The sequence below is a fragment of the Anomaloglossus baeobatrachus genome, unplaced genomic scaffold (genome assembly GCF_048569485.1).
Source record: "Anomaloglossus baeobatrachus isolate aAnoBae1 unplaced genomic scaffold, aAnoBae1.hap1 Scaffold_462, whole genome shotgun sequence".
Taxonomy (NCBI): Eukaryota; Metazoa; Chordata; class Amphibia; order Anura; family Aromobatidae; genus Anomaloglossus; species Anomaloglossus baeobatrachus.
In genome coordinates, this window is record NW_027443961.1 from 142,729 (window position 1) to 170,287 (window position 27,559).

The 27,559-nt window shown below is 44.8% G+C and overlaps 1 protein-coding gene across 1 annotated transcript in view; it reads right to left on the reverse strand.

The window, feature by feature from the left end:
• LOC142280717 (uncharacterized) overlaps window positions 1–21,047 on the reverse strand; it is a 67,656-nt gene extending 46,609 nt beyond the window's left edge. The window contains exons 1-4 of the mRNA XM_075332772.1: window positions 20,915–21,047; window positions 20,734–20,831; window positions 20,446–20,536; window positions 10,523–12,298 (exon numbers count right to left, since the gene is read on the reverse strand). Of these exons, the coding sequence (XP_075188887.1) occupies window positions 10,523–12,298; window positions 20,446–20,536; window positions 20,734–20,831; window positions 20,915–21,047 (2,098 nt within the window). The remainder of the gene's footprint in view (window positions 1–10,522; window positions 12,299–20,445; window positions 20,537–20,733; window positions 20,832–20,914) is intronic.
• Window positions 21,048–27,559: the final 6,512 nt, after the last annotated feature.

Here is a 27,559-nt window from a genome sequence, read left to right on the forward strand (position 1 = left end):
CCAGCCCTCGGTCCCTCAGATGTGGACAAGTAAAAGACCATTTCCTCCTATCCACGACAAAGCGTTGAGATTCACTCTGTGCAGCACTGGTGTTTAGTGGAAAAGCAGATCTAAGATTGCTACCACCTTCTGCAGATACTCCTGTATACGTGCGTCCCTTTCTATGGCAGGAATTATTTCGTCAAATTTTGTCTTGTACCGGGGATCTAACAGTGTGGCAGCCCAGTAGTCAGCATTACTTCGAATTCGTACAATCCAAGGGTCATGTTATAGGTAGTGCAGCAAGAAGGCGCTCATGTGTCTTGTGCATCCAGGAGGACCAAGTCCTTGGTATGTTGGTGGCAGAGAGGTGAGAATCGTGCCTCCTTCCTCTGCCCTGTCCCCCAACCTCGCACAACCGAAATGTGAGCAAGCTCTCACTCATCTGCTGAGTCTTCCATGCCCATCGCCAGTTCGTCCTCCATTTCTTCATGGGCTCCTGCACCTTCCTCAACACTTTTTGCTGATACTATGCGCCCTTGTTAATCCCTCTCCCCCACCATGACTGCCGCCTAGGTGCCGCTGACCATCTGGACCTCATAGATCTTGTTATCCCTTCCGCATATGACTCCTCCTGTACTTCCTCACCTTCCTCTTGTCCCAACACCTGACTCCGAATAATGCTTACAGTGTGCTCCATCATGTAGATGACCAGAATTGTCACGCTGAGAATGGCATTGCCAGTGCTAAACATCTTTGTCGACATTTGTAAACTGTGTAGAAGGGTGCATAGGTCCTTGATCTGACACCACTCCAGCAGCGTGATCTGCACCACCTCTGGATCAAGTTAGGCCAGGCTATATGTCATAACGTATTGCAGCAGGGTTCGGCGGTGCTGCCACAAACGCTGCAACATGTGCAGATTCAAATTCCTGCGTGTCGGCACATCGCATTTCAGGCGTTTAACCACCAGACCTAAAGACTTCTGGAGCGAGGAAAGTTGTTGAGCTGCTGTGTGCGAACGATGGAAGTGAGCACATAGTGAGCGTACCCGCTGCACAAGGCCATGTAGGCCGGGATGGTGTTTTAAAAATTGCTGGAGAATTAGATTCAACACGTGAGCCACACAAGGCACGTGTGTCACATTGTCACGGCGAAGGGCCGCACCCATGTTTGCATCATTGTCACACCCGGCCTTCCCTGGCTGCTGGTTGAGTGGAGACAACCATTGATGAAACTTGGTCTCCAGAGCTAACCGTCCACAACTTCTCAGCGGTGTGACTCACATTTCCCATACATTTCAAAGTAAACATTTGACTGCATGATGGCATTGAGCTCTGCTGGCAGCATAGTAAGGAGGTGTGTGGTTTTCCTTGTGCGCAGTTACAAGGAAGGGTGCCCTGACCACACAGGGTTTGGGCCGAGGTGAAGGACCCACACGAGGTTGAGGAGGCAGAAGCAGTGTATTAACTTCTACATACAGAGGAAGGATTGATACAACTCATGGGGACAGCAAGACTTGTACAGCAGACCCTTCTCCATCTCTCCCCATAGTAACCCATTGCCCAGTCAGCGACATGTAATGCCCCTGTCCATGCTTACTGGGCCAAGTATCTGTGGTGAAATGCACCCTGTCACACAGTTTCTCAAAGAAGCGGTGATGTTTGGTGCGACATGCTGGTGTAGCGCGTGGACGCCTTTGTTGGAGGAGTGGTGCCTGGGCATCGGCTCTTGGGGCACTGAGATGGGCATAAGGTCTCGAAAATCCTCGGTTAAAAAGGTTGGAAAGGCAGCTTTTTGGTAGCCAACAGTTTGCAGATGCAGAAAGTCAACCTCTAAGCCATGTCATGCCCTTCTAAAAGCATGTAAAACACAGCAAGGGGACTCCAACCACAGCCTCCCTTGTTTCCAAAAATTGGTCCACACACACCCCACTTGACTGGCATCAATTGACCCCCATTTTCAAGCTTACAAAGATGCTTTGCATGAAGCACTATCAAAAATACGCGTGCCTTTGGCCTCCCCTGGCTGACCCAGGGGAAGAAAAGTCCTCTGAGAGCCATGACTTGTTCATCTTGGTTCTTTTTTCAAAAGCGAGGGGACTCCAACCACAGTCTCCCTCGTTTCCACTAATTGGGCCACACACACCCCACTTGACTGGCATCAGTTGACCCCCCTTTTGAAAAAGAAAAAGATGCTTTGCATGAAGCACTCTCAAAAATACGCGTGCCTTTCGCCTCCCCTGGCTGACCTAGGGGAAGAAAAGTCCTCTGAGAGCCATGACTTGTTCATCTTGGTTCTTTTTTTCAAAATCGAGGGGACTCCAACCACAGTCTCCCTCGTTTCCACTAATTGGGCCACACACACCCCACTTGACTGGCATCAGTTGACCCCCTTTTGAAAAAGAAAAAGATGCTTTGCATGAAGCACTCTCAAAAATACGTGTGCCTTTCGCCTCCCCTGGCTGACCCAGGGGAAGAAAAGTCCTAAGTAAGGGGGACATTTACCAGGATTGGGGAACATTTACCAGGAATGGGTACATTTACCAGTATGAGATACATGCTGGGATGGGGGAACATTTACCAGGATGAGGAACATTTACCAGGATGGGGAATATGCTGGGATGGTGTACATTAACCAGGATGGGGCCATGATGGGAACAAATATACCAGAATGTGAGAAATATATATCGGGATGGGGGACATTTTTATCAGGAAGTGGCAGAGGAAGGGGACATAACTACACAATGAAAGGGGAGGGAAGACACTCATATGTCTTTATGGGATTTCGAGATGTTCATACTTTGAAATGTAGATGTGGATTACAGGGTGACATCTGATTGCATTCCATGCTAAAATCTCTGTCCAATATGCTGCAATTCTTTTCCAGAAAGATCAATCCAACTGCTGTGTCTGGAACGGGCAGTGGGAGAGGCTCAGCTTTAATGTGTGGTAAGCAGGAATGAGCGTGATGCCCCCTGCTGAAGAGAAGAGAAGACTGCAAAGATAAGGTTAAAATCAATTATTTACATAATAGGATCGGTTGGCACTTTGGGGAAAAAATTGAGTTTAGGTCTACAGTTTGGGCACTCGGCCTGTAAAAGGTTCGCCATGACTGCTATAGTGATATTGGCAGCTGTAAGTTTAATGGATTCAGTTATATTTTCTACTTTGCTTTATTTCTTCTTTCTCTTTTCTGGAATCCCTAATTTTATATGATTTATCTGACCCTCAGCATGGGATCACAGATCTGGCACACAGTGGGACAACGGTGTCAGTCTCCTCATCTAATGTGACGTTACACAGGGGGGTAGGGGGGGCGCTGTGTAGCCCGCCGCTGGTCTTCAGGGGGGTTCAGTGGAATTGATAACCCTTCTATTGCAGGAGGGAGAGATTTTGTGGTTTGTGCCTGGCCCCCAGTCACTCACTTTAACCAAGTTCCTGCAGTTTATTTTCAACAGACAACCCCTGGCAAAAGTGATGGACTCCCCTGGCTCTGAGGATGTTCATTCAGTTGTTTACTATTGTTTAAAAAAAGCAGATCATAGACATGGCACAAAACTAAAGTAATTTCAAATGTCAACTTTCTGGCTTTAAGAAACACTAAAAAAATAATTTAAACATAATGTGCAGCCAGTAACGGTTACTTTTCAAGACCAAACATGGGGAAAAATTATGAAATCACTGAAAATTGAAATTGAAAGTGAAAATTGGCGCTATATAAGCGCACAAGGGTTTGGTGCTCCCCTGATGAATCTGCCCAGAAGAAACGCGTCGGGAGCGTTTTAGTCATCTCTATGTTATACCTGACCATGATTCCATGAATCAGAGAAATCCTGCTGGGTTACTGCGACATACTTGGGTGAGAGCGTTCCTTTATTATGAGTGATGTTGGTGATTGATAAGCATCATTTTTAGGAAGACTGCTCTCCTCAGGGTGTTAATATCTTGTACTGACCCCTTGTTTGGTTATACATTTACCTGATGGGTATATAAAATCTTATGTATACATGATTATTTAACTTCTCAGTAAACTGTAGTTCGTAAGAGGGCGGTTTATATTGGGTCTAGTACAGATTATTGTGGTCATTTCTTTTTAATGTGCCACAGCCCACATTTGGACCCTTTTGAGCTTGGTGGTCCAGATGTGATGCTTCGTTTATTGTATGTTTTTTATAAGTGGACCTAGGTCATTTTTTATCGTTGAATTTATTACAAGTTACATTTTAAGACATTTTTCTTGTTCTACACCTTATGCTATTTGATATATCACTCTATTCAGGTGTTAAGGAACTTTTTCCATGTTGTGATATCTTGCTATCTAGATTATATCACATTATGGGGCCATTTTTACCTATTCCCCTTGTGATAATTGGACATCTGTAGTGTTAATATGCTCACTGCACCCCTTGATCAATTCATAGAGGGGTTCAGTTTGTAAAATGGGGTCACTTGTGGGGGGTTTCTGCTATTCTGGCACCTCAGGGGCTTTGCCATTGTGACATGGCACCTGCAAACCATTCCAACTAAATCTGAACTCAAATATGGTGCTCCTTCCCTGCCGAGCCCCGACATGCGCTCTAACAGTAGATTTCTACCACATATGTGGAATCAGCGTACTTAGGAGAAATTGTGCAACACATTGTAATAATTTTATGGCTAAAGTATGATTTTTGTGGGAAAAAGTACAATTATGATTTTTTCCTTCCATATTGCTTTGGTTCCTGTGAAGCACCTAAAGGGTTAATAAACTTCTTGGATGTGGTTTTGAGCAGTGTGAGGGGTGCAGTTTTGAGAATGGGGTCACTTTGTGGTATTTTCTGTCACCTCGGCCTCACAAAGTCACTTTAAATGTGATGTTGGTCCCTAAAAAATGGTTTTGTAAATTTTGGTGGAAAAATTAGAAATTGCTGATGAACTTTGAACAATTCCTAACAAAAAAAAATTCTGTTTCACAAATTGCACTGATGTAAAGTAGACATGTGGGAAATGTTATTTATTAACTATTTTTTTTACATAAGTTTCTGGTTTAATAGCATAAAAATGAAAAGCTTGAAAATTGTGAAATTTTACAAATTTGACCAAATGTATGATATTTTCACAAATAAATGCAAAAAAAAAAAAAATCGTCCTGAATTTACAAATGTCATGAAGTACAATACATTGTGAAAAAGGATCTCAGAAGCAGTGGGATCTCTTGAAGCGTTCCAGTGTTATAACCTCATAAAGTGACACTGGTCGGAATTGCAAGAAAAGGCCGGTCACAAAGTGAAAACAGGCTGGGGATGAAAGGGTTAAAATCATAAAATGTCATCAAGGACCTTGTGTGGAGAAATAAACAGCCAAGGAAAGGAAAGGAAAGAAAAGAACGAGGAGGTCATATTATCTAAAAAAAAAAAAAAACGTGAGAAATTGCAGTAATTGAGTGAGTAAATTGCAGTAATAAGGAGTATTGTATCCAAGATATATGTCATAATGAGGGAACAGGTTGGGCGACCAAAAAGTAAATGGAGGAAGAAGAAATGAAGAACATTAGTTTAGATACTCAGACTTTATTGGGAAAAAAATGTTTTGGGTGTCAGGTTATTGGGACAATTTAGTAAGTATGAGGGGCTGCTGATAAGTCTTTGGCTTTTCCCAGAAAGAAACGAGATAAGTTTCATCATCCTATCATTCATTCCACATACTCTCAACTGATGACAACACACTTCTTACATCAGTATTCCAAGTTCTGTAAGCCTAGCAGAAAGAAGAATTTCGGTTGTGCCTCAAACCAGGCATCCGTAGCAGCCATAGCATAAGAAATGGTGTGAAATTTGGTACCCTTGAAGTGTTTCTTCAGGTTTAGAAACAGATGAGTCAAAGGGAGCTAGATCTGGTGAATAAAGTGGGTGGTCACCAGCTGGAAGCCCGGCTCTGCCAGTTTTGCCGTGGTCGCTTGTGCAGTGTGAGAGGAGGCGTTGTCTTGCAGGAACAAGATTCCTTTGGATAGTTTGCCACACTTTTGGCCTTCAGAGCTGCCTTCAATTGGTCCAAAAGTTCAATGTAATATCTTGGATTGATGGTGGAACCCTTTTGAAGGTAGTCTACTAGCAGCACACCCTCTTTATCCCAGAACACAGACGCCATCACCTTAGTGGCTGATTTTTGCCCCTTGAACTTCTTTGGATGAGGAGGACCACTGTGACTCAACTCTTTTGATTGCTCCTTGTTTTCAGGGTCATACAAATAAATCCAGGTCTCATCCATAGTGACCAGTCGATCAAGGAAGTTCTTATCAGTCCGGAAACGCTGACAAATGGACTGGGAAGTTTTCACTCTCATGCTTCTGATTTGTTGTCAAACATTTGGGGACCCACTTTGCAGATAGCATGCATTATGGGGATTTCCCGTGAACATGTTTGTCATTATCCATGAACATTTAGACATGAGGAAGCTATTACTTTAGCTGCAATTTGTGGATTCTCCAGTATGAGGTTGTGCACAGCATCGATGATCTCCGGAACAACAATTACTCTCGGTCGTCCATGACATTCCTCATTATTGGTTGGTGCTGAAGTGGCCTGTTTTTAATTTGGCAAACCAGTTCTTAACTGTGGAATATGAAGGGCATTGATCCCCCAATGTCTGCGACATACCATCAAGAATATCCTTTGCGGACTTTCCTTGCAGAAACAAGAATTGTATCCCTCCTCTGCTCTCAGTTGCTGTGAATATCGCATTATACTTTGCCATTTTGTTTTCCCGACTGCGTAGAACACTGTTGCCATAAGCAACAAACACAAAATTTTGAAAACATATTTTAGACCAGGGGTCTCAAACACGCGGCCCGCGGGCCGCATGCGGCCCCTCAGGCTGACCCCCAGGCCCGTGCCCCCAGTGACTATCGCGGCCGGTGCAGGGGCCACAGCCACTGTCTGCACTTTGTTAGATGAATGTTTTGCCGGCGTGCGCTCTCAGAGTGAAGGACTCTGCGCTCTCGTGCCGGCAAAACAATCATCTGACATAAATCACTGACAGTGGCTGCGGCCCCTGCACCTGCCGCGATAGTGAACAGTGGCACGGGCCTGGGGGCCGCATGAAGCAGAGGTGAGGCAGCTGAGGAACGCAGGACAGGTGAGAAGTGTCTGTGTGTGTGAAGGATGGCACATTAACCACTTAGCGACCTATGACGTACTGGGTACGTCATGGCTCCCTGGTACTTAAGGACCCATGACGTACTCAGTATGTCATGGCGAAATCGCGGCCCCGGAGGCTGCGATCACTTTGCAAATACCTTAGATTCGGGGAGGAGAGAACCTCTGCCTGACCTCGGAGGGGTGGTGTCTGCTCCCCGGACCTACGGAGGCTGTGATTGGCTGAGCGGCATTCGTCAGCCAATCACAGCCACTGTAATGTTTCAACCATTGAAAATGGCTAAAACATTGAAATCCAGCCATGGTCAGTGCAGCTGTAGCACCAATCATTGGCTGGAGCTGGGTGACCTCTGTTTCACCCACCCCCAGCTCTGATTGGAGACCGGCCTTGTGACTCATCTCTTCAATCACTGTGGATCTGGGGCCGGAGACCACTCCCTCAGCTTCACTCCGGCGTCTGTGGAAGCTGAGAGCGATCGGTAAGTTATAACGCCCCTGCCCCCTTTCAGCTGCCGCCACTGCCCCCCCACCCATTACTACAGGATGGGGACATTACTATAGAATAGGGACAAGGTGGGCACATGACTATAGGATGGGGACAAGGTGGACACACGACTATAGGATAGGGACAAGGTGGGCACATGACTATAGGATGGGGACAAGGTGGGCACATGACTATATGACTATAGAATGGGGACAAGGTGGGCACATGATTATAGGATGGGGACAAGGTGGCCACATGACTATAGGATGGGGACAAGGTGGGCACATGACTATAGGATGGGGACAAGGTGGGCACATGACTATAGGATAGGGACAAGGTGGGCACATGACTATAGGATCGCGACAAGGCTGGGGACATTACTAAAGGATAAATGGGGGGGGAGAGCCAGCACTGCTTATGAGTGGCATGCAGCAATGAAAAAGTAAAAAGTGTAATATTCACAAATTCATTCCTACTGTAACAATTCAATGGGATTTTTGGCAAATAATTGATCAATGATTTGAGCCCCCCTGCCCCGTCACGGCAAATCTCTATAAGGGGGGTCCCTACACTACAGTTATAATATACAAACGTACCATAAGGTCTCGTATAATGCGCAGGACCATATAGGAACATCACCTACCTGAGAAGTGTCAGAACCGCTCCCATGCTGCAAGGGCTGACAACTGCGAGTAGATGGGCAGTCCAGGTGCCAGCGTGTGCGGCGGAACCACACACACCAGCACAATGTCAGAACTAACCCCCACAGTGTCAGACCAGCAGACATGGATGAAGGGCGGAACAGCCCCAGGCAGGTGGTGCTTAAGTAATAATGCCTATGGAACAGGAGGCGGTGGCTGTATGTGTCCTGCACATCACACGAGACCACATGGTACGCATGTATATTATAACTGTAGTGTAGGGACCCCCCTTATAGAGATTTGCCGTGACGGGGCAGGGGGCTCAAATCATTGATCAATTATTTGCCAAAAATCTCATTGAATTGATACAGTAGGAATGAATTTGTGAATGTTACACTTTTTATTTTGTCATAGTTGCATCCCACTCATAAGCAGTGCTGGCTCCCCCCCATTTTTCTCGATTACTAAAGGATGGGGACATTACAAGGATGGGCATAATACTATTGGATGGGGACATTACTATAGGATGCGGTAAAGGCTGGGGAGATTACAAGGATGGGCACAATACTATAGAATGGGGACATGGCTGGGGACATTACTATAGGATGGGGACTAGGATGGACACAGTACTACAGGATAGGGACATTACTAAAAGGGGAAAAGGATGAGAAACATTACTATAGGATAGGGATAAGGCTGGGGACATTACTATAAGATGGGGACAAGGCTGGGGACATTACTATAGGATGGGGACATTACTATAAGATGGGGACAAGGATGGACACATTGCTACAGGATGGGCACATTATGATAAGATGGGGATAAGGCTGGGGACATTACTATAGGATAAGGACAAGGTGGACACATTACTATAGGATAGGGACATTACTGTAGGATGGGCAAATTACTATAGAATGGGACAACTATATGATGGGGACAGTACTACAGGATAGGGAGATTGCTACAAGGGGACAAAGATGGGGAACATTACTATAAGATGGGGACAAGACTGGAAACATTACTACAGGATGGGCACATTACGATAAGATGGGGACAAGGCTGGGGACATTACTATAGGATGGGGACAAGGATGAGCTCATTACTGTAGGATGGGGACTAGGATGAGGCACAATACTACAAGGGGACAAGGATGGGCACATTACAACAAGATGGAGAACATTACTAAAAGATGTTGGCTAAAATTTCTACATAGTGATAATTGTAACACTATTAGTTACAAGAAAGGGATAAAATGTAAAAAAAAAAAACCCCCAAAAAATAAAATAAGGCATGACTTTTTTTTCTACCATCAAATTTTTTTTTTATATATTTAAACAAAGAATGTACACATTTATTATAATAAACAAGTGAAAAATGTTCAAAATTAGTGATCCAAAGGTGTGTAAAAAAAAAAAAAAAAAAAATACGGTACCAATAAAAATGTCACTTTGTCCTGCAAAGAATGCGCCCCCCCAATTTATTTTTTTTCCTCTGTGCGGCCCATACACCCAGCCGAATTTGAGACCCCTGTATTAGACATATAAGGCTTTCATGTGATGTAACATTTGTTACCATAGAAACAAAAAAAAGGTCACAAAGCCTAAGACTTGTCAGCAGCCCCTTGCATTTACAATTAAAGTCCCCTTAAAACCTATAATATGTGTATTGGGGAATAGAGAAGGGAGTCAGTTCCCAATGATGAGGAAAAAACTACTAAACTTAGTGGAAAGTGATTATAAAACTCGATCACATCAGATGTTCCCACAAAGAAGGAATGGATGGTAGATGGAAATAGTAATTTGTAACATGATCATGTTTATTATTGTAGTATAGAGAAGTTACAGACATTGTTCAGACATGGAGATTGTGCGCTGAAAGTAACTGTAATGAATGGCAGATCACTGAGATTGGGAGTTAGGAAGAAGAGGGTGGAGGAATATTGGGTATTTTGGGGGGAGGGTTGTAATACTCTTCTTCATATAGTGAATATATAAATATATAACAATGTGAAATTTTTAATAAACATGTAATATTGTTTTTTATTTGATTTTTATAAAACAGACGTCTATTAGTAATTGTATATATTATAATTCTAATGTAACTTCTAACGTGCTTTCCCTTTCTTGTTTACTTACTTGCCTTTACTCTTGACTGTTTCTTTTGTGTTTTCTTGTTCAATTTGTCAAATCTATATTTTCTCCCATGTGAATTTTTCTTAATGGTCGATAAATTATAATTTGAGTAAAACATTTTTCACCTTTTAGGTGTTATAATGGCTTCTACCCTTGTGAGTTTTGTGATGTTGAAAAAGATGGCATTTTTGTGCAAAACATTTCCCACATTCTGAACATGAAAAAGGCTTCTCCCCTGTGTGAGTTCTCTGATGTGTAACAAGCCACGATTTTTGACTAAAGCATTTCCCACATTCTGAACATGAATATGGATTCTGCCCTGTGTGAGATCTTTGATGTGTGAGCAGATGTGATTTATGTGCAAAACATATCCCACATTCTGAACATGAAAAAGGCTTCTCCCGTGTGTGAGATCTTTGATGTGTGAGCAGATGTGATTTATGTGCAAAACATATCCCACATTCTGAACATGAAAAAGGCTTCTCCCCTGTGTGAGTTCTCTGATGTTCAACAAGATTTGATTTACGGATAAAACATGTTCCACATTCTGAACATGAAAAAGGCTTCTCCCCTGTGTGAGTTCTCTGATGTTTAACAAGACACGATTTTTTACTAAAGCATTTCCCACATTCTGAACATAAATATGGCTTCTGCCCTGTGTGAGATCTTTGATGTGTAACTAGATATGATTTAACTGCAAAACATTTCCCACATTCTGAACATGAAAAAGGCTTCTCCCCTGTGTGAGTTCTCTGATGTTCAACAAGATTTGATTTACAGACAAAACATGTTCCACATTCTGAACATGAAAAAGGCTTCTCCCCTGTGTGAGTTCTCTGATGTTTAACAAGACACGATTTTTGACCAAAATATTTCCCACATTCTGAACATGAATATGGATTCTGCCCTGTGTGAGACCTTTGATGTGTAACTAGTTGTGATTTATATGCAAAACATATCCCACATTCTGAACATGAAAAAGGCTTCTCCCCCGTGTGAATTCTATAATGTATAACAAGATATGTTTGACCTGCAAAACATTTCCCACATTCTGAACATGAAAAAGGCTTCTCCCCTGTGTGAATTCTCTGATGTCTAACAAGATTTAATTTAGTTGCACAACATTGCCCACATTCTGAACATGAAAAAGGCTTCTCCCCTGTGTGAGTTCTCTGATGTGCAACAAGATATGATTTACGGACAAAACATGTTCCACATTCTGAACATGAAAAAGGCTTCTCCCCTGCGTGAATTCTCTGATGTGCAACAAGATTTGATTTACGGGCAAAACATGTTCCACATTCTGAACATGAAAAAGGCTTCTCCCCTGTGTGAGTTCTCTGATGTTCAAAACGTGTTGATTTACGTGTAAAACATTTCCCACATTCTGAACATGAAAAAGGCTTCTCCTCTGTGTGAGTTCTCTGATGTGTAACAAGATGTGATTTAGTTACACAACATTGCCCACATTCTGAACATGAAAAACACTTTTCCCCTGTGTGAATTCTCTGATGTGCAACAAGATTTGATTTACGGGTAAAACATCTTCCACATTCTGAACATGAAAAAGGCTTCTCCTTTGTATGAGTTTTCTGGTAACTAACAGACTCTGAAGAAAATCTTCTCTCCCCTGTGTTAATTTTTTTATGGATTTTTCGATTTTCTGAAGTTGAAAACTGCTTCTTTGCTGTAAGAACATTTTGATTTTTAATGCCTCTTTTGTGACATTTATTTTTTTTAATAGTCTGTGATGAATCAGAAGGTAGGCGTTGTTTAAAAGAAACTGATGATAGATCTTTGCTGTGGGGGGATGATGGTATATCTGGAATAGTAGCATTCACTTTAGTTATATCTTGTGCGATATCAAGGTCATATGATTGAAAAATTGAAGATGTCAGTTGTGCCTCTATTCTCCTGGTACACTCATCTGCCAAGAATAAAAAATATTTGTAATATATACAAATTGAAGGATATCATTGATAAAATAGCTTGTAACACATTTACTGGCGTACCCACACGGTCCTGCACCCTTTTCCTGCTGGGGACTTCAGCACACTTATCCTCCCGGTCACTCAGTGGAGACTTCCGTGACCATGGTCACTGCTGCCATCTCCCAGGGCCTGCACACACCATGCAGAACTCTTGGGAGAGTGCTTAGGGCGCGAGCACCTATTCTTAAAAGGCCAACGTGCCCTAACCAGGAAGTCAACCTATGGCTGAGAGGCACTGGGTATTTAAGGCATCCTCCCCCTATGGGAAGTGCCAGGGCAACATGGTCTATCCTTAGAGACGTGTTGCTAGTTGTCAGCTCCGTTTCCTGAGTGTTATATTGTGGGTGTGAATATGTGTCTGTATCCTAGTATCCGATGTGCTTAGCAGACCTGCTGCATCTGTCTATACCAGTTGTGCTTGCCAGACCTGCAGTGACTGTCAGTATAACCTAACCCCGACTCCTGAGGACAGCTGTCGCCATCCCGTGACTCCCTGGAGTAGCACCAAGTAGCTACCTTCCAGCACAAGCCTAGCCTCGCCATCAGAGGCTTCAATAAAGATGAGGTATTTACTTAGCTACGCCCCTTCTGGTTAAGCCAGTGCTGCGGCCCAGTGGGTCCACTCCCGCAAGCGTAACATAGCTAAAAAAAAGCTGCAAGTTATGTAAATTGTAAACAAAAACTGTTTACAATCTAACAGTAGACCTCAGAGCAGGAACCAGTAGACCATGATGTTCAACCCTCTTTGTTCATTTTGCCTCCCGTATATTTTATTAAGTCATCAAATAATGTTTTGTAGGCCAGGTTATACCAAACTGCTACTCCGATAGTGGAAAAATGGAGGGTTTCCACAATGGTTGTAGCTGAAAGACTCTTGATTATAAAAGAGATATGGCTTCTGTCATTTAGACTAAAGCAGAATACGGTAAATTCTATTTAATGATTATATTTTATGGCATTACTATTTGTTTTAGGAGCATTGAAATGCAATGTTTGATCACTTCTAATTCTTTTATATTTTTGGCGAATTTCAGGTTTGTTTGTTGTTTTTTTAATAAATGCAAAACAAATTATTCTAACAGTACAAGTAAGATAAAGTACAAATCTCAGAAACACTGAGGTCAGATTAAAAATAAGCCATCACCAGATTTGGCCCCTATAAGCTGCAGCCACTACCAATAGGCTCTTAAATTCAGCATTCTAGAATACTGTATAAGAGTCTAGGCTGCTCTGTATAACATAAAAAAACTGAGTCCTCAGTGGTTGATACCTTTTAATGGCTAACTGAAAAGATGGTTATACTGAGCCTGATGAAGACACCTGAGTAGTCTCAAAAGCTTGCTATTATTACCATCTTTTCAGTTAGCCATTAAAAGGCATCAACCACTGAGGACTCTCAGTTCTTTTAAAAAAATGTTTTATCTCTACTGGCTAACACGGTACAAAGATATATTTTACCTGTAACATAAAAAAAGCACTTTTATAATACTCACCTAGGTGCGGTCCGGTCTAATGGGTGTCGCTGGTCTCCGGTCCAGCACATTCTGCCCAGCTTCATGTGGACAAAGCGTCCTACATCATCCACACAGGCCGGTATTGCAGTCCTTGCGGATGGCAGATCAAAGTATTGTGCGCATGCACGGGCGGTCTTAAACCTTTCCTTTCGCTTGCGCATGCCATTACTTTGACCTGCCGTTAGCAGGGCAGATCAAACTGCACCTGCACAGGACTGACATGCCGGCCTGTGTGGATGACGCAGGAAACATCATCCCTATGGGCCTGCAAACAAAGAGAACGCTCATCTTAGTAGAGAGGAGGCACCGGACTGCAGAGCAGCAACACCCATCGGACCAGACCACCCCGTAGGTGAGTATAATAAGTGTTTTTTACGTTATACAGAACGGCCTGGGCTCTTATATACATGATTCTAGAATCATGTATATAAGGCTCACTGGTGGTGGCCGCAGCTTATAGTAACCAAATCTGGTGACAGGTTCTCTTTAAGTATTACAAAGTTGTTATCATGTAAAGTGACAGATGTCAGATTGGAGAAATGGGGCCTGGATAGGAGCAGAAAACTGGCTGCAGTGGAAAGCCATGAAATAAGAGCGGCTTTGGTACTAACTACTATAGAGAAAACTGTGACTATAGACAATAACACATCTACTAAAATGACCGCCCTCCACCCGACAGCCTTCACCGTCAGTGATTTAGTAACTAGAGGTGACACATCTGGAGTAATTACAGTATGTGGCTCGGGGGCTCTCGGCAATCCAAACTATTGTAGGGGCCAATATCTTCTGTCAGATGAGTTTCTTGAAGAAATATTAGACATTTACTTTCTGCCTCTCGGACTCCACAATGGACGGCTCCAGTACAAGTTCTTATATAATGGACATTTGTACAATTCAGAGAAAATATCTTTCAGGCTCTTCAAGGTAAAAATATCAGAACTTTAAGTGTTAATTACTTTCCTTTTTTTCTAATTACATTTTGGAAATGATGTAGGTGGGCTGCCAGACCTCCATGTACCCACTGTGGGGTAATTCTAACCTCCCTCATATGTTACAGTTACTCTATGCCCAACTTTAGATATAAACGCCCCTATCAGCTCATTCATCAGAAGGGAGAGAAGGAAGATCCATCAATAAGATGCCGAGATTCTAGGAAGATGGATTCATTGCTCTCAGTGGAGAAACAATAAGAATCTTGTACTTATGATACTTATTAATGGAGAGAGGTCTACTGAGGTCTCATCAACTACAAGATTATTATTTTGTTTCTCCCACTGACAGCAATCAATCTTTATTCACCTGGAGAACACGGCACCTGGAGAACACGGCACCAAACTAAGAATCTAGGACGTCACCAGCATCATTACCCTCCGCTTTCTCTTAGGGGTCCACCATACTGATTAGATTTTTCTTCCCATGATTTTCTAAGTTGTCTGCACATTCTACGTACACTGTCATGACTGCAGTATTGTAGAGGCTTCACCTAGTACCTCAATTTACCTCCCCTTCGGGGTTCGCAACCACCCCATACCTGGATGCCCTTCCACAAACGACAGACAACCATTTTGGATTAATTATGGCCAAATCGGCCTTTATTATAACAAAATACAATAAATCAACATGAAAAGTGAGGAGGTTCTTGGAGCTCCAAAGCCTGGCGGAAGCCATAAATACTTGAAACCATCCAGCATTGCCCCCAGCTGCGACCACAAGCTCGGGGGCACCACTATTGCTGGAAAATTACCAGTCCAAGCTGCAAGCCACGATTTTCCGGGCACAATGTCCGACCACATCACCTTCATATTGGAAATTGACGCCCATGAGCGCAGAAAAAACGTGCCAGATATCCTGAATTAAAACCCCAGAACAATCCCCTTGGATATGTAAAGCAAACCCATCAGGGGAATGGTCCAACCTTCCAAAAGGGTGGAATTCCAACAACACTTGTCTCTCAAACCAGACCCCGATCCACTGAACAGTCGCCACACATGTACACAAACCCCACAGTTCCCATTCCCTCACACCCAACGAGCCTCCAATGGCCAACAAACTACACTGCCCGAGTGCTCCATGGGTAATACAATGGGGGGGAGGGGGGAGTAAACAAGGAAAGAAGGTATGACAGTGACCTCACCACTGTCAAAAGAATCTTACCTAGGAGTTCCAACCTCTCAGGCTATCCTTATGATACCTTCCTTTACCCCCCTACTCCGAATGTGGGCGCAAATACATGTTTATATCTCTTGTATTCTCACCTAACAATTCTTTTCACCACCTCCCGAAGGAAGCCTGCTCGTACAGTCCCAACTGCAACCCCAATTTGAAAAGAATGGAATGAAAAAAACCTGTTAGCCTAACTGCTATAAGGCAGCCAGGCACCATCCACAAAAATGACACGAGACAGAATCTTCAACAAAAAGGAACCATCCCTATGCCTTAATAATGGCCCTGGACGATTGGCCCCTAAACTTAGCCAATGTCTAAAACATTCCACAGGATGCCTCCTGAATCCTCTAAAGCCCCAACCTCACCAGCCTGCCCTCATTGTCTGATTCGATCTTTGGCATCTGGATCCCAACAATCCCGACTGAATGCCAGGAATTCCCCCCGCATTGGCACAAATGTCTGGTCCACTTACCAGTTGTCCAATCCTCATGGCCCCAAAAAAGGCCCATGAAAAGCCAACAACCCTTCTCAAACCATGAAAATACACCAAATGTAGCCCGGAGGTCATGGCCCCAAAAGAGGCCCATGAAAAAGCCGAATCCAACAACCCTTCTCAAACCGTGAAAATACATCAAATGTAGCCCGGAGGTCATCTCCTTTAGGTCCTTGAATGCAACTGGCCTATGTACATCCATTTAAGTCAGCCCCTCCTGCAACCTTTTAAGGCCTGACACACCAGGAGATCTTTCATGATGCCTGCCGCACCAAACTTATCTCTGAAAACGCCACCCATACCCAACATAATAACTTGATGGACCAACCAACCCTACCGCGCAACCCCATTTACCAACACAGTGACACTCACACTAAATCCTCTTGGGATATTGACTCCACAAATTGTCGCTGCCAGGCGACCCACCCTTCCCCGCTGCATTATAGGGTGAACTACGGCCCAATCACAAAGGAACCGAACTAAACAATGAGCCCTGTGTTCAGAACCCAGCTCAACACTCCACTATCCCATGGCAGCCTCGGACTCCGCCCAGGCACCAAAGACCCAAAATTATCCCACTGCTAGTGCGCGAGTGAATCCATGATGGAGACCTCCAACCTCAGAAACCTGAATACCCCTACCCAGAAAATGAAGTCAAAACACCCGAGATGAGCTATCGCATAAACCGAACCATGGGTGATGACGCCACCATCAGTTTAATTGATGGCCATGACTGCCCACATGTTGTTGTCATGGAAATGTATCCCGATTACTAAACTATAACCCCGAATTGTCCGTCCCCCAATTATGGGAAAAAACTTGGGCAACTTAACTTTCTTGGTGAATCTCAATTCCCCACAACAATCCAGCCAAACGTCTGCTCACCAATTGCCCCTAACATACGAGCCAAAGCCAATACGGCTCACCACATCCGTAAAAAGCTCACGGCCAAAACTTTTCAATCACCTCCCTCAATAACAAAGACTGTCCATTGCACATCTCCAGAAAACTTTCCAACACCTGCATAACCACTTTTTTTTGGAAACCTGCGCTCTAAGCGCACAGTATCAATTGTGATCCCTAAGAAGCTAATGCCAGTTGAGCAACCTTCTATTTTTCTTGTGCGCCAAAAGAACCCCCCCCCCATCAACCGGCTACCCACTCCATGGATGCCAGAAATAACTAACGAAACGTGTGGCCCAGGAGGTCCAATGAACACAAGTTGTCAGGGTAGTGGATCACCCACAAAATCCACCAGCTGGTTACATACTACCATTCCAAAAAAGACAAGATGCTTCAGACTGAGCGCACAGGACCTGAATATCCCATGGGCAAAAAACCTATCCTAAAATAAACACTGACACAAAAACAACCGAACTACCACAGACTGTCAGGGTGGGCCGGTCCATCCTAGCTAACAAATGAACCCTGTACCATAGCATTTATCGCAGTCCAAAACATGTCAACCACTGTCTGCACCACAGTGTAAAGAGCAGGGTTAATACCGCCATAACCAAAACACCCCTAAGGAAATGGCGAATCATACTGATCCAAATTATTCAAGTTCCTTTCTTTTTTTTTTTTAATTTTACTTTTTGCTCCCCCCCCCCGGCAGCGAATGACCAAATCGCCGAAACAAAGTGAGGGGGGGGGGGGTAAAAGAAAGGACCTGCCATGCGTCCCCCGAAAACTGCCTTTTGACTAACCCTACGCCACACCACCAGGGGGCGTTAATAGCGAGACTCCAAATTCTAGATAGAACAGAACTATAAGTGGCGGAGAAGGAATCCTAAACAACCCCAGCAAAAACTGTTCTCTAACAACACCACCTGTTCCTAATCCGAGCACTTCTCAGGTCGCAGACCATCTCTTCAGCCCTCGTCAGGCTCACCCCCTGTAAAGCATCCCCACCTGACTATGACTCCCCCCTCTTAATAAACACCAGGATGCCCAGTGCGATGAATCGACTTACCCAGCACACTGGTGCTGAAACTAACAACTACCCTGAACTTGCATAGAACTGCCAGCACTCTTCTGCCTTGAAGCCAGCCCCAAGTGCGCCCCCTGCTGACTGCAGACCTCCTTTATATTAAGTTTTATATACAGTATATTCCCAACACAAACGTCTCCCATGGAAGGACATATTCCTTCCAAAACTATCCCTTCCCATGCCAGGGTACCCCAGCAGTCCTTCAAAACACACATACGCCACGCCATTTTCACCCTGTCATCCAGAATATGATCCCCCTCATTATCCTCTGCTGTCTGCAACCACACCAAGAGTGCACTACCGTGTGATCCCCATATTCAGACTGACCAACCCCTTTTTTCAGTCATCCTCGGGTTCCCAACTGGGATGAGCGACCCCTGTAAACTGCAAAAAATTACAGATAGGGACCCCAGCCTGTGAGCCCCAATGGGGACGGCGCCGCCACTACATGCAAAGTGCCATGGAACCAACAGCGCTATAAAAACGAATAAATAGTACATATTATTATAAACCCCTATTGGTCTGCTTCAATTTTTCTCATAAATCCCGTACTCCCCCCGCATCCCCCATACTCCGCCCACACGATACATCAACAACTTGACTGACATCCACCCCCAGTAAAAAAACTATACTGTATTAGAAAGGGACAAGACACACATAAAGCCCTACTTACCAGGCTGCGCCGGCACGAAGCACCGACCAGCCGCCATTCCAGAATCCAGGTGACCCGTCTCCAACCGACACGGCATCTCATCCTCTGCGTCGCCCACCGGTGAGCCCTGACCCACTGATACGCTCAGACCCAGCTCGACTAGGGAGCTGACAGCTCGGTGGGAATCTTCCCGGAATCCAAATCCCAGGAAACCACGGCCAGCATGTATCCGCCTTGTCTCCCCGGCATCGCAAGGTCCCGCAGGTGATGGGTCTCTCGTAGCTAAGCAGCCCCACCGACTGGAGCATCGCCGGGTGGAACCGCCGCCATCTTGTTGTTGCCTTTTTCTCTGGTGCTAGAAGCTGGAAGAGGCCCGGTCCCATGACCGACTGCTGGTCCCGCCCACTTCGCAGGTCCCAGCCGCCTCTATGGATTCCTCCCACACCGAGGCCTGCGAACAGGTGCAGAGGGAACAGGCCATGATGAGGAGGGTCCCCGTAGGGGCTCCTGCGGCGCCACCGGGGCCCGGAGCGACGTCAGGGGAGAGGCATTCTGGCAGCCTGGCCCTGCGTGATGGCCGGGCAGGGGTAGAAGCAGCATCCGCTCCTGCCGGCAGTCCTCCCACAATCTCTTGCAGCCGTGCCTGGATCTCTGCTCCATCAGACCTGCTGGCAGCTCCTCTCGCTGTCCCTGAAGATCCTCCAGCGCAGACATCCTCCGATCCAGGCGATGAGAGAAGGCGAGAACGGGCACAGGTACCTTCAGCAGTGGTGGCTACGTGCCGATTGCAGGCCACCACTTTTACCTCACCCTATATACATTCCTACAAATCTCCTGACCACACCTCCCTAAACTACCTCCCCTTAAAGTATCAAACCCCAGCACAGCCCAGCTTGCTCTGCTTTTAACCTCTTGTTTGCCCTCCAAAGCTGAGTCATGGGTCACTCTACCCATGGCTGTGCTTAGGGCTCCGTTCTTCCTTTTGGCTTTACAGATTAGAGATCTGGGCAGCTAAGGGTCAACGTCTTCGAATTTCAGGTGATAGGATGGATCCTACCTGTAAGATCTGGCTGATACAGATCTCAATGCAACAGAAGGGCGTCCAATGCCCAAAATAAAGGGAACAGTTTTGGGTGGAGGAGCATGTGGTGGTCTAGGAGGAGAATGGTGACCATTTGATATGGCCGGACTACAACCCTGATAAAGCAGCCACAGCCGGTGACTGAGAAGAATCTGTGACTTCTCTGCATTTAGTGGTCACTACTCACCTGGGCGGTTATCTGTAGGAATCTCCTCTTTACTCCGCTCATCCCCCCTCACATATGTCTCTGTAGTATTAATATGGGACAGATCTTCCCCCTGAAACAAATATTGTAAAAGTCACAGACAGATGGAGAAGTCCCATCTATGATCAGCTCTAATCCTGCCATCTCCACCGCTCTCATTACACAAGTATAACACATATAATACTGGAGGATAAAACAAGACTGAGCACAAGACCTTCACAGCCGTCTACACATCATAGGGGGATTTCATGGCACCTTCTCTCCATCTACCTGATGATCCTGAGGAACATCGGGGTCTTCTTGTTTACAGTCCTGTGGGAGAAGAGGACGGGGACATCTCTCTGGTGTTGTCCTCTTACTGGATAGACCTGGAGGAGACAAATACAGGGGCTGAATTCATTCCTTACATACAGATAATTATAGGCCGTGTGTATTTAGTCCTGTCTATTACCTGGTGATGTGAGGGGCTGGGGAACCTCCATCATGACGTCCTTGTACAGATCTTTGTGTCCTTCTAAATACTCCCACTCCTCCATGGAGAAATAGACGGTGACGTCCTGACACCTTATAGGAACCTGACACATACAATGATACCGTCACCCCCGATCCCTTCATAGCGTTACTGTATAATGTCCCAGCATTCCCAGCAGTGTCACCTCTCCAGTCAGCAGCTCAATCATCTTGTAGGTGAGTTCTAGGATCTTCTGGTCATTGATGTCCTCATGTATCGGGGGGTTAGGTGGAGGCCCAGTGATTGGGCTCAGGGGTCTTCCCCATCCCTCAGACACAGGGGCCTGACAGCGCTCACTAGAGGTCTTCTTCACTACTGTGTAATCCTGGTTATGGAGAGACGCAGTAATAAATCTCACTCCAGACATTTCCAGAGTCCTCACCTCTCCAGTTCTGTCCATCTGTTATTCCCATAGATAAGAATGATGTAATGTGACGTCATCAGAATCTCTCACCTCTCCAGTAAGCCGGAAGAGGATCTCTAGGGTGAGGTGTAATATCCTCTCCGCCATCTTGTCCCTGTCCATATCCATCCTTGAAGGGGCAATCAGGAGAATTCTCTTATATAGAAGATCTCCACTGAGAGGATCCGATATTGTAGGGACCTGAATGGGGAGAAGAGGACGATGTAACATCATAAAGAATCCTGTACAGTAATATAATTACTGGAGACTTTATATCCGATCACTGGCTGCAGAAATAACGCTAACATGTAGGACATGAAGGAGAAGACAATTCATGGTTTTGGGGCTGCATTAACCGAAATGAAGAACCTCGATCCAATAATATTATGAAGCGGCTTTTCTCCCACATGTATGGCACGTGACTATTTGATAATATTAATCTGTTGGGTTTTTGTTCTTTGTATGTTTGCAGGGGTTTAGATTTCCAGATTTTTTCGGCTGATTCTTAAACGTCAATTTTTTTAAATAGTTACTGTGGAAAAGTGACATTGAAATAGACGTGGGTGTGCGGGAGGACGAGAAAACCGACCAGTGCCAGGAAGCTGCTGCCAAGGCAGATAATATAATAGGATGCAGTGAACGAGGCACAGATGCTCCGGACAAGAACAGTTTTGCCTCTATACAAGTCACTAGTGCGGCCACACTTACAATATTCTGCACAATTTCGGGCTCCAGTGAATGAGGAGGACGTAACTGAACTAGAGCGGGTGCAGAGAAGAGCGACCATTACAGGAATGGAAGGACTACACTAGGAGGACAGGTTAGCAAGTTTGGGGTTATTTATTTTAGAAACACAAAGGCTATGGGGCGATTTTATTACAATGTACGAGTATATCAGGGGCATGACTGAGATATTTCTAATGAGCTTTTTACAACTGAGGCCTGTAATGATGACAAGGAGGTTCAATCATAATCACAGATGGGGATTCTTTACTGTAAGAGCAGTGAGAATATGGAACTCTCTGACACATGATGTGATAAATGTTGATAGACTACAAAAATTCAAGGCGTGCTTGGATGAGTTCCGTAAAAAGTATATATTGCAGGTTATCAGGACTAGATTTTGTGATGGGACATCGATCCAGGGAACTAGTCTGATATTTTTAGTCATGGAGGAATTTTGCCCCTTGTATAGGTATTCACACCCCCAGAGCGTTTCCGCTTATTTTTACGTTGCACCCACAAACATAAATGTATTTTATTGTGATTTTATGTGATATACCAGCATTAAGTAACAAGTATTTCTGAAGTGTAAAGGAAATGATAGATGTTTTTCTAAATATTTAAAAATATAAATCTGAATATTGTGACGTGCATTTGTATTAAGCCCCTTGTAGTATGATGCCCCTGAGTGACCAATTGCCTCCAGAAGTCACATAATAAGTAAATTGAGTCACCTGTATCATTTATTCTCAGTATAACTACAGCTGTTTTGTGAAGATTTCATAAGTTTTGTTTCAGAACATTAGGGATCAAACAGCATCTTGAAAACCAAGGAACCCACCAGACAGGTCAGGGATAAAGTTGTGGAGAAGAGTAAAGCAGGGTTCAGGTATAAAAAAAAAATAAAAAAATAGCCAAAGCTCTGAACATCTCACTAAGCACTTTTCAATCCATCATCCAAAATAGCTGGAGTATAGTGTGGAGACATAAGGGTCAGTGGGTACAGTCGTCCGCTGGCCTGACTGTCTTCAGAAAGACTGCTCGGACCAGGGCTCATCCCACTGAACGCTCGCACTGATTTTTTGTGGGCAGAACACTTCTCAGACAACACAGGGTGAGGGAACTACACATTGGGAGGACGTTACTGGTTCACCAACAGGCAAACACATCGTACATTTCCAGCAAGATCACAAGATGGTACAAGCGACAAAGTCTCTCCCATCCGTTGGCTCACAAGGGATTAGAATTTTTGCGACTTCGGGGCTTCCTGGGCTAACTATCCCAGTCAGCAGCACCTCGCTTTTGATGAGCACCCGCTGAGAGGAGATAGCGGCAAGGTTAGAAAGATGATTGAGCACAGCAAGATATGTAGCCAGGCAACTGAATTGTCCTCACCTGGGTTCTACAGGTACAATTTTGGGCTCAGCATTGAGCAGTGAAGCAGATCTGTGATCTTTCAGCTAAAAATGTGGATTTTAGGCTGAAGTCCTGCAAAATAAATATGGAAAGAGGAGCAAAGCCCTTTTTATATCCTAAGTTCTCACTTCAGAGTATTGTATCTTACAGGATTGGTGGGAGATGGCTGTTCTCTCATTGGTTCAGTTCAATTCGACTGCATAATATTCCTCTAATTGACATACTCAAAGAGGCTGAGGCAATCCATATTTAAAAGGATATAGGGCTCCAGTCAGTCTGACATTAAACAATAGCCAACGTCTCTTGATTTGGCAATCAAAGAAACAAAAGGTTTGGCCTAATTAAGAACAGTTCACCCCTCACACAAATCTCCAGATGCTGAGTTGTCACATATAGCACAACTGCAAAATGACAAAGACATGGCCGTCCACCTAAACCAACATCCCAAGCAAGGAGAGCAGTAATTATAGAGAAGCAGCCAAGAGGCCTGTAGACAGTGGAAAAGCAGGAGAGATCCAGAGCTCAGGGGGAGAATCTGTCCACAAGACAACTATAAGTCATAAACTCCACAAATTTGGTCTTTAAAGAAGAATTAATTTTTTTAAAAGCAAAAGAATAAGAATTGAAAATTGCTTCACAGACGCCGTCATCCTATTTACCTGAGATAGAGCTGTTTTATAAAGTAAAAGGGGCAAAAATGTCACCTCTAGATGTGCAAAGCTGATAGACACATCCCCCAAGAGACTGGCAGCAGCAATTGCAGTGAAAGGAGGGTCCTGCAAAGTATTCACTCAGGGGGCTGAATACTAATGCACATCACAATTTCATCAAATGTCTTAACACATTTAGAAATCCATGTATAATTTCCTTTATACTTCACAAATGTTTGCTACTTTGTGTTGTTATCACATAAAACCTCAATAAAATACATTTTTTGTGGCTGTAATGTAAAAAAACATGGAACAGTTCATCGGGTGTGAAAAGTTTTTCAAGGAAAGGTATGTCTACCTTCAACCTAAAAACTAGGAAATTTTGTCACGAATGTTCTCCAGTCCACACCCGAGATATTTCATGTATAGCAAATACTTTGGTGCAAACTTGCCGCTGTTTAAGAAAACATGAGACTTTTTGCAATAAAATGTCAGTAACACAGGTCAAAGGGAAAAATACAAAGCGTTTCTATTGTGCGCAAAATTCATGACCCACTTGCTCCATTCTGAAGAATTTTGAAAAAAAACCCCCATTAATTAATACAAGAAGATTAAAAAAAGGTGACACAGAAAAAAACCAACAGAATTGATGAGTTGGATGTAAGTTTTGTGGTGCGGAGCCCGTTATACCGGCAGACGGGATGTGACCGGAGGCAGAAATATTCAGGGAAGGGAAAGATTTTACACTTTGTAGATAAATCCTCTCTTCCCGGGATGTAACGGCCTCTAATGCCGGGATCACACGGCCGGATAAAGAATCATCACAGCTTCATCCAGAAAACTAGGACAAGTCTTTTCTTATTTGTCATCCATATACAATCCGGTATTTACAGCCGCTATTAATCATTTACAAGACCATTTACAGCTTCCTCCATTACAGAACTGCAATGTACCCGTAACACAATGTCTGCTGTATGGCGGAGCTGGTGGGAATCTGATGGTTTGTGCAGACACAGACCTGAATGGACGAGTCTCCTCCGATTTACAGAAGGCACTAGAGGATGATGGGATTATTCTCACACGCAGATTCTGTCAGTGAGAAAGAAAATCCCCATCTGCACTGCCACATCCAATAACAATGGTCTGAGGGCGAGACGTTGTGTTATTTTATGGACAGCACTGAAAATACAGTAGTGTGAACGAGGACTAAAAGGAATCATCAAAGCTCTTATCTCTCCTAATCCTGCCATCTCCACCACTCTCATTACACAAGTATAACACATATAATACTGGAGGATAAAACAAGACTAAGCACAAGACCTTCACAGCCGTCTACACATCATAGGAGATTTCATGGCACCTTCTCTCCATCTACCTGATGATCCTGAGGAACATCGGGATCTTCTTGTTTACAGTCCTGTGGGAGAAGAGGACGGGGACATCTCTCTGGTGTCGTCCTCTTACTGGATAGACCTGGAGGAGACACATACAGGGACTGAATTCATTCCTTACATACAGATAATTATAGGCCGTGTGTATTTAGTCCTGTCTATTACCTGGTGATGTGAGGGGTTGGGGAGCCTCCATCATGACGTCCTTGTACAGATCTTTGTGTCCTTCTAAATACTCCCACTCCTCCATGGAGAAATAGACGGTGACGTCCTGACACCTTATAGGAACCTGACACATACAATGATACCGTCACCCCCGATCCCTTCATAGCGTTACTGTATAATGTCCCAGCATTCCCAGCAGTGTCACCTCTCCAGTCAGCAGCTCAATCATCTTGTAGGTGAGTTCTAGGATCTTCTGGTCATTGATGTCCTCATGTATCGGGGGGTGAGGTGGAGGCCCCGTGATTGGGCTCAGGGGTCTTCCCCATCCCTCAGACACAGGGGCCTGACAGCGCTCACTAGAGGTCTTCTTCACTACTGTGTAATCCTGGTTATGGAGAGACACAGTAATAAATCTCACTACAGACATTTCCAGAGTCCTCACCTCTCCAGTTCTGTCCATCTGTTATTCCCATAGATAAGAATGATGTAATGTGACGTCATCAGAATCTCTCACCTCTCCAGTAAGCCGGAAGAGGATCTCTAGGGTGAGGTGTAATATCCTCTCCGCCATCTTGTCCCTGTCCATATCCATCCTTCACGGGGCAATCAGGAGAATTCTCTTCTATAGAAGATCTCCACTGAGAGGATCCGATATTGTAGGGACCTGAATGGGGAGAAGATGACGATGTAACATCATAAAGAATCCGCTGTAATAATACAATTACTGGAGAGAATAAGGGGAAACATATAATGAGAACATTCTGGGGGAACATTATACTGTGTGGGGAAAGAAAGGGGCCAAGGACTGAGGGCAGAAAGGGACCGAGGACCGAGCGCAGAAAGGGGCCGAGGACTGAGGGCAGAAAACCGAGGGCAGAAAGGGGCCGAGGACCGAGGGCAGAAAGAGGCCGAGGACCGAGGGCAGAAAGAGGCCGAGGACCGAGGGCAGAAAGAGGCCGAGGACCGAGGGCAGAAAGGGGCCGAGGACCGAGCGCAGAAAGGGGCCAAGGACTGAGGGCAGAAAACCGAGGGCAGAAAGGGGCCGAGGACCGAGGGCAGAAAGAGGCCGAGGACCGAGGGCAGAAAGAGGCCGAGGACCGAGGGCAGAAAGAGGCCGAGGACCGAGGGCAGAAAGGGGCCGAGGACCGAGGGCAGAAAGGGGCCGAGGACCGAGGGCAGAAAGGGGCCGAGGACCGAGGGCAGAAAGGGGCCGAGGACCGAGGGCAGAAAGAGGCCGAGGACCGAGGGCAGAAAGGGGCCGAGGACCGAGGGCAGAAAGGGGCCGAGGACCGAGGGCAGAAAGGGTCCGAGGACTGAGGGCAGACGGGTTCCTCACTTCCACTATGGGGAGATAAGGTATGCACACCAGTGACTATGCGAGGGGAATACATGAAATAGCAGAAACTGCTGTGTGAATACTGACTTGAAAAATCCAATAGCTATATGTAAGAGTGAAAATGTGAAAAATGGAATCTGCATTACTGCCATGAACATATGAATCAAGAGAAATTTAGCTACTGAATTGATCAATGCAATAGAGCCCCAACACTACGCCAAAGTATTTCTCTACGTTGGGGTCCCTAGCTTGTGTGCGTCCTCTCATGCAGTTAAAAAACTTACCGTGTATGGGAAGCTGAGACCCAGGCTATTTATGCGTATGATATGGATTGGCAATAGGTGTGGTGGGGAGGGTTCACAAACGAAAAACTACTAACGAACCCTCCCCAACCACACCTATTGCCAATCCATATCATACGCATAAATAGCCTGGGTCTCAGCTTCCCATACATGGTAAGTTTTTTAACTGCATGAGAGGACGCACACAAGCTAGGGACCC